The 8,254-nt window shown below is 34.3% G+C and overlaps 1 protein-coding gene and 1 non-coding gene across 4 annotated transcripts; one reads left to right on the top strand and one right to left on the bottom strand.

Moving 5' to 3' along the window:
* The first annotated feature begins 1,992 nt into the window (after positions 1-1,992).
* TRNAS-CGA (transfer RNA serine (anticodon CGA)) lies at positions 1,993-2,074 on the top strand. The gene has a single exon. It is a non-coding gene; the product is annotated as a tRNA-Ser (tRNA).
* A 466-nt stretch (positions 2,075-2,540) lies between these two features.
* On the bottom strand, positions 2,541-5,966 carry LOC117219871 (MD-2-related lipid-recognition protein). 3 transcript variants are annotated; one of them, XR_013033803.1, is made up of 5 exons: positions 5,808-5,966; positions 3,767-3,892; positions 3,520-3,689; positions 3,250-3,367; positions 2,541-2,686 (listed from the first exon to the last, which is right to left on the bottom strand). XR_013033803.1 is itself a non-coding variant. In XM_033469395.2 (4 exons), exons 1-4 carry the CDS (start codon positions 5,905-5,907, stop codon positions 2,603-2,605), a joined length of 480 nt encoding a protein of 159 aa, XP_033325286.1. In that variant the 5' UTR covers positions 5,908-5,966; the 3' UTR covers positions 2,541-2,602. The 3 variants fall into 3 exon arrangements, 1 of the variants encoding a protein (XP_033325286.1); XR_013033804.1 differs by having other exon boundaries at positions 3,250-3,370; XM_033469395.2 differs by lacking the exon at positions 3,250-3,367.
* Between the last annotated feature and the right edge of the window lie 2,288 nt (positions 5,967-8,254).

The following is an 8,254-nucleotide window of genomic DNA, read 5'->3' on the forward strand; positions in this document are numbered from 1 at the left end:
TGATGGAGCAATTCGGTTTTCGGATTCTTGTTCAGGGAGTGAAGCTCTACAAGAATTTCATAGTAGCTATAGGAACCCAGAAAAAAAGTTTGATTTTGTCGGACAGTGTAATACTCCAGCGAATAGTTTCTCAGTTAATTGTAATCCATGAGAAGAGGACGCTGGAATCAGTCGTCTAATACTGAATGGGTAAGGCAGTTAGGTCAGAGACACGAGAGAACATAAACACTCTTTATCTACAGTCGATCATTTTTAGAAGACCATAGTTGTGTCTCTCGAGCAGGTCGGTATCTGTTGTACAGATTTCGTTACATAAATGGTATTATCTAGAGATGTGTAGTTGCTTGATAAATACGAGATGGACCATTAAAGGTATTTCAATGAAATTTTCACTAAAAATGTTTAAAAAAATAATCTCTCTTAACGTTAGGTAATTAAATATTATTTCTTATTCATAATGTAATAATTTTTAATTAATTTTGATTGATAGTTTTGATAAATAATAATATAATTGTCAAAATTTTATTAAAGTATGAAAATACTTTTTGCGGACGTTTAGACGTACTTGGTTATCTAACATCTACGTGAAAGTGTATTACCTAATATTTAGTTACCGATTGTCAACAACTATAAAAACGAGCCGCAAAGCTCAAATAATCGTATCTCCTTTTCCCAAATTGTCCATTTTTGTGCTCAATCTGAGCGTCAATTAGGGAGAATTTACTGTAATGCCTTAACCAATAATACTTTAATAAATAATGCCTTAATAATTAACGCCTTAATTAGTAACACCTTAATAAATAACACACGCTTCAATAATTAAGTAATCTTCCAATCCCCGTGAGTGTCTCAATTTCTATACCTGTTCCAATTTCTGTGTCTGTTCCAATTTCGGTACTTGTTCCAATTACTGTGCCTGTTCCAATTTATGCGCCTATACCAATTCCTGTGCTGCCCTTCTCTATCCTTCGCTGTCCTTCGCTGCCGTGCCCTGCCGTGCCCTGCACTACCCGGCTCCGCCTTGCTCCGACATGGTCTGTACACGCTTAGTACCTCCAAGTAATATTCAGCACTCGTAGTAGGAATGAAATATACAGGATATTCGCTTCTTGCAAACGTGCCTACTTATCGTGAACTATCGGTAATGCTAAGTGCGACACGAAATGGTAAGGAAGCTCTGGAGCCTCCCAAAGCTGAGGCAGAAAAGTTCATAAGATGCAACGTCTGTGAGTCGATCCTCACTAAAATATCGGTAACGACAGGCGCGACATGGGAATGGTAATGGAGTTTATGAAGCCTCACTTTTGGATAACAAAACTTTACATCCGGTGCTAGCACAGACGAGGTATGTCTGTGAGGCTCGTTCTACTGCTACATCTCCTGAACATAATCTACTGTAGATAATGCTTGTCTACCTGTTTCAACATTTTGCCGCTTTATGGATTGCCGCTATTATTACATTTCAAATGAGAAATAATTATAAATTTGTATTGCTTCTGTGACAATTAGTAGATTTTACACATAATATTGAAGCAAAAGATTTCCCAAAATAATCTGATGCGTCCTAAATATTCATTCACATTTCATATTCTATACTTCTAGCCTCAGGTGAATCAATAATTGAGAAAAACAGAAACTTAATTTTTATTGCTTTCTGTTATTATAACTTTTAATATCTATTAGGTGGATCATTTTAATCAATATTTGAAATAAATTCAGATAAGAACAGAAATAACTGATCAGTTTATTTTGTTATACTACAAATTATATTTGACGACATAAATGTGAATAATTATTATCATCAATTTAGTATTTATTAGCAGTATTTTCAATATGTTCATACATAACTGGACGAAACGAGTATTTATTTAACGTGTAATCTATATCTAAATTGATTAACAAATATTTGTGTTTAGTGATAAAAACCGTATTGTTTGTTTCATGGTAATGAAGGCATTACATTATCTGTAATTTATCACGCTATGGACGTAAGCTGCGGTGTCCGAGTGGTTAAGGAGTTGGACTCGAAATCCAATGGGTTGTACCCGCATAGGTTCGAATCCTATCCGCAGCGTTTCTTTTGAAGCTTTTTTTTTACTTGAAATACTAGCACGAGATCAACAGCACAGAGAAAATAAACAAATTTTAACGTTCTGGTAACTCAGCTCATTTGCTAAGAATGTCATTTAACTCCTTACATATACAAATTTTCAGCTAGATTTTAAATGATTAGAAAATCATTCTCCGTAAAATGTTGAAAATATATATCGTGATTAAAGGCAGAAGCCAGAAAAGCCTCTTACGAGTCTGTGATTAAAATGAAATATTCTTCTTATCGCTAAAAAGAGATCAAGAAACTTAGCGATTAACATTGGGACCTCTTACATATTACCTAACTCATACAAGAAGTTCGTAAGCCGACTTAAACCTAGAGTGTAAACTATGTCATTATCTGCGAAGCATTTATGATTCGCTATATGAATTATACAATGAAGATACAAGTGCTAAGAAACGATGTTGTGGAAGAAACAAAAAAATGCTTTTGTTGGTTCAATAATGGATTTATTCGATTAACTTATCGAAATTAATTGAGCATAATAAATTACTTTGTTATCTTAATTTGGTACATAAAACAACACTCTTGATTCTGATCATTCCATATTCTCCACTTAAGATCATACATTCTCTGAAACAGAAATGAATGTCTGTGAATGTCAATACTGTCAGCAGAAATTGAAAAAATTATTTAACATAATTTCTGTATATTAGGTAACACAAGAATTATTACCATACACTGCAAATGAATAACATTAACGAACAATTTATATACCTAGTGGAAACGTCTTAGATTAAAAGTAATCATTTGAAAAAAAATTAACAAGTCACATTATTAGGTGTGTGTCGTGTTAATTTACGTTTCATATTTCCGTTATTCAGAAATTTGTTAAAAAATTCTTGATTGTGACTTCTAGATATTTAAAACCGATTAGTAATTTAAGAACTGTTACTAATGGCTGCAAATTTTGTGCATTTATGACGCAAGCGACTATTGTCTTCCATTCATTTTTGAATAACCACGAATATAAACAACCAGAATAGCAATTGTTACTGAAAAATTTCTCACGAAACTGTATTTAGCTATAAATTACAGATTTTCAGGAACTATGACTGAATTGTTGGTTGATACTACATTAATATTTCATTCATTGGATTTCCAATTTTCAATGATAATGCTATAATAAAAATCACCTTTAAATTCTCTCTTCAATAATAATCGCAAAAGAAACAATTGAATTACGTTTTCCATCCATTAGAAATCATTTAAATTATGAATTGGTTCACTGATTGAACTGCCACACTGTTATTGCTACTGAAAAAAATGATCGGTAACTCTTTAACTATGGATTATAAATTTTCGAAAACTATGAATTCATCACCTGTGAAATATTATTATAGGTATTGCGAAAGCTTCCTATCAATTAATAATCTCGTAAATTACGTCGACGGAAATTTACTTACAACAGGGTATTTCTTTAAAATTGGTATTTCCGTAAAGAAAGTATTTCGTTCGCCCGCCTTGACTGGACACGTAGTCGATAAACAAGCATTAGCATCCATTCCCAGGAATGGGATATCCGTCAATTGACTCGCCCAAAATACTCGACCTGTCATTGTGTCCGACGTGAAATCTGCGAATATAATGCTGCTTGATTAGTTCAAATTTCCTACAAAAAATTACTGCGAGGTCGCCTAAAGTTACACTTACTAGGTGTGAAATGAATAGTCATATTTGAGGTAATCCCGCGTTTTAGTTTACATGGTTTCGAGTCCGCAATTTCCTTACATGGATTTATGTACACCTCGTTAACAGTGCAATTCGATACAGTGTTAGCTGAAACAAATATATCGCGGAAATTAGAACTCGTCGAAGTTGCAACAACGTCGCATTTATTATATACTGCGCCGTTATAGTGATCCGAGTACGCGCACGTTTATATTAGGTCTACCGGAAAGTTCTGGCCGTTTTTAAATTGAAATATATAAACACAATTTTCATACATTTAATAATATTTATTGTAGAATATACTTTCCATCGTTACTTATGATTTCTTGCCAGCGTGATGGCAACTTGTAAATGCTGGCTGATTCTGGTGAATCAGTTAATGTAATAAAATAACATAATTGTAGTTTGTTCACATATTTTCTGGCTAAATATTAAGCATGAAAATCGTTACATGACAACAACATGTTTATGTCGGCTGTTCGTTTTCTTTTCGAAAACATATTTTTAAATTTTCATATGCAACTCAACAGATAAAATCAACAGATAAATATAACAGCTTCTTGTAAACAAATTTGCAAGTCGCCGATGCATCCAGCGCACTAAAATAAGAACAAATTGTGAAATATAAATGTGTGCCCCAACAACCATACATCCGAGATACAGCCAAATTTCTGACTTCCAATCACTCTTTCGATAAATGAACATCTGGCTGTTACGGTTCATAAATAACATTTGATAGAAAACGACCTTACAGATACTGTACGGCGTATGGTGTAAACTTGTAATTTATCTAAATCAGGCGATTTAAATGAGTTGTATAATTCATAACGCGGCAACATGTAGCGGAGATGGTGATAACGAGCAATATATGTATAAGTAGTCAAGTGGTCGCATTATATAATATAAATGCAATAAATCTTGCAAACGAGATTTTTTTCTCATTTCAGTGTGTTCATCAATAAAGTTATGAAGCCATAACAATTACGAAATAAATATTCTAGAAACAGATTATTTGTAGTTAAAGAATTAGCAATTGCAGCATTAACGTTATATAAAAGTCTATAATTTGTAAGACGCATATTTATGAATATGTATATACTGTGTGCTGCATGTCCAGTAAATTCTCTCTAATTGAGCTTAGATACAAAAATGGACAATTTGGGAAGAGGAGACACGATTATTCGAGTCTTGCGGCTCGTCTTCATAGTTGTTAACAATCGGTAACTACAAAAACGAGCCGCAAGGCTCAAATAATCGTGTCTCCTCTTCCCAAATTGTCCATTTTTTTGTACAATTCGAGCGCCAATCAGGGAGAATTTACTGTATGTGTAAATATGATTGTACTACACTGAAACAAACCGTACTTCTTTACAGTTAGAAACCTAGTTTCCAACAGTAAAATAACTTGTAAATTAATTACCAATTTACATCAGACTGTTTACGTTCACGCCGTATCGTTCCCTAATAGACACAAACAACTGCTGCGACGCGACGTTCACGTTCATTTCATTCCATATTCAAATTATATCCCATTGTAAAACTTACAGATCAATTTTGTCCGTTACAATATTGTACTCTTTCGAATGTCACATTATTTCGAAGCACAAAGTGCAGATTCGCTGGCACATAGAGATTCTGATTACGATCAATAAGCCCCGAGATATTTAATCGACCGTTTCCATCCCCGATTTCAAGGGTTATTTTCGCCACTTCAAAGCGAACGATCGCGGACATGAAAAAATACGCGTCCCATTTTTCTTTTTTTTGTTCGAGCACCGTATCCATATTAAAAGCGCATCCACGGTCGACGTTCTTGTCACTTACCCGATTTGTATACAGCGAAAACAAAAAAGAACGAGAAAATAAAATCCTGCTACCGCGCTCGGGAAAGATCGAATTGAAACTTCTGTCAACGATCTATGTGCCGAATATTTGAACAACTTGAACGGCACTGGACGATTCGACACCAAACTTCGCGTAATGCTAGCTGATCGATTACGATCACTGTTTTGTCGATACTCACGATCAGCATACGGACACGGCCGCGGCGGCACGAATTCCGCGCAGACAGCCGTCAAGGCTAGGGCCAGGAAGACGAGGACGAGTTCACTGTTTAGGTTCATCCTCACCGGATGTTCGTTACGAAGTGAAGAAGTGATGACTCTCGGTGGTCGAGCAAAAGGCGAACGATTCGCCGTCGAGGGGAGCTGCCAGAGTGGGGCCGTAGGTCAATTGAGATTGCATCTTGGTCCTGAGGAAATGTATGCACCCCGTATATCTTCTTTATGGAATCAAGTTGAACTTTGTATCGTTGTTATATCCTATTCTTAGATCGGCTATTTATCTACTGATTAGTGTGACTTTGTAGCAATCCTGTGGACTATTCAATCAAATCACTGGTCCCTCGAGCTTGCTCTTCAGAAACTTTCTATCGTGGAACCCAGAAGCTTGACCGCTGTAACGAATTGCTTCAACCGATTCATCTAAATTGCGGATTTCTATACAAAACAGAAATGTCTTTAAATTAAAGAGAAATGTGTTTCATTTGTAGATAATTCTAATAAATTGAGAAGAACGTAGATTTTCGATGCGTCTAAAAGAAGCTCGATAATTTTTTTCTAAATAATAATTTCAAAAGAACTTGGTAAATTATATCGATCTAAATAACTCGATGGATTGCGGGTAGGATTATCGTAGTTTGTGAAGAAATTTAAAAAAAGATTCTTAAGTGGCCATCTTCAATTTTAGAACTATTAGAGAACTGCCGGATAGATAAAGCGTTAAATTGTTCGAATGCCTTTCTCCATTGACACTTTTATTACAAGTGCATGAAATCTATCTGTTTTCGAAGTACAGCGGATCCTCGATTATACGAACTTATCGAGAAAACATGACCGCTTGGATCATAGAACAGCTGCACGACTATAATGCTAAATTGAAACTTTACTGATTGATGCAGCAAATAGTGTCGTATGCGGATCGTTTCCTATCGATATACATATTTACATGCAGACCGTGTGTGTGTGTGTGTGTGTGTTCAGATAATAATGAATTTAAATATTCGGTTAATCGAGATTCTACTGCGGCATAGAGAAAGTAACTACTTTATATGAAGTTTGAACAGTTTCTTACTCGAGTTAATCAATAAGTTCGAATGAAATAACAAATGATCTGATGTAAGAGGTTGTGATCATGTTACCTGCTATTTTATTTCATTCGATTGAACGTGAACACTGAAAACATTCGCTAGAAATATAATAAATAAAATATATAATAAAAATATAATATAACAATATGAATATAATAAATATAAATATAATAAATACAATATAAAATGCGATAAGCAATGATTTCATTCGATAGTCGAATAACGAAAATATCTAAAAGAAAAGTACTTCTACTTGCAAACTAAACTAACGCGAAATTATTTAAAGATATTTAACCAGAAAAATAATACACTATTTAAATTTCTGCTTTAAAAATATATTTTATTTTTAATAATGTCTAAGCTAAACTTCTATAATCTTCAAAACAAAAATAATTAAAAATCAACATAAGAAATATCTACGTTCTAAAAACGTCAGAACGACAGAATTAATGAATTAATTAATCATGTTTTCATCTGAAAATTTCGAGTCAAATTTCCCTACCAGTAAAGTCAAAACGTTGGATGAATTCCTTCGCACACAAAATGTCTGCTATCGAACGGGCCGTTGTTTTAATGGGAATTAGTTCATGAGCAGTTTTCGGCTTCTCAGAGATGCACCCTTCGTGCATTATAAACGACATCCGTCTTTTCTAGTCGAAGAGTTTGCGTTTGATCACATTAACGGCGTACAATGATTTATGTCCGCGTTTTTGAAATAACTGATTTGTGATTGCTCGGATTAAAACTTTGATGTAAGCGTGTTTGTGTGGTGTGTCATTGACCGCGCTCTTACTGACCTGAATCATGCGTATTGCTATTGGTTCATTACAATGGATGCGGGAAGTTTGTAATCGTTAATTGATACCTTGACTGCAATTTCTTTATTTTTAATTCCTAGTGGAAACCGCTTCCCAAGTACAATCATCTTTTTTGAAATATGTGCTGAAAGTTCGACATTGTACAAGTTTAACAAGTTGTCTGCTTCCCCTCGTCAATTCTTAATTCTTCTGGGGTCATGAGTGACCCCAACGATGTACTTTTATTTTAATTCGTAGTCAAAGTTTATTTTAGTTTTAAAGTATTTCTAAAGTTTATTAATTATTATCTTATACATCAATTAAGAATAAGAAACAATAGATAGTTTGTCTAGAATTAGATTAAATCAAAAATTTGTTTGATTGCAGACATACTAGTTCTGTGATACTAAACCGTTTCTGTTACGTTCGCAACACTCTCGTGACTCATACGCTTTTCGTTACTGGAACAGATTAAAACAGACTGCAGCGTCCCACCAGATAAAAGCGTTATTAACTTTTACTGCA

This window comes from Megalopta genalis, chromosome 7 (genome assembly GCF_051020955.1).
Source record: "Megalopta genalis isolate 19385.01 chromosome 7, iyMegGena1_principal, whole genome shotgun sequence".
Taxonomy (NCBI): domain Eukaryota; kingdom Metazoa; phylum Arthropoda; class Insecta; order Hymenoptera; family Halictidae; genus Megalopta; species Megalopta genalis.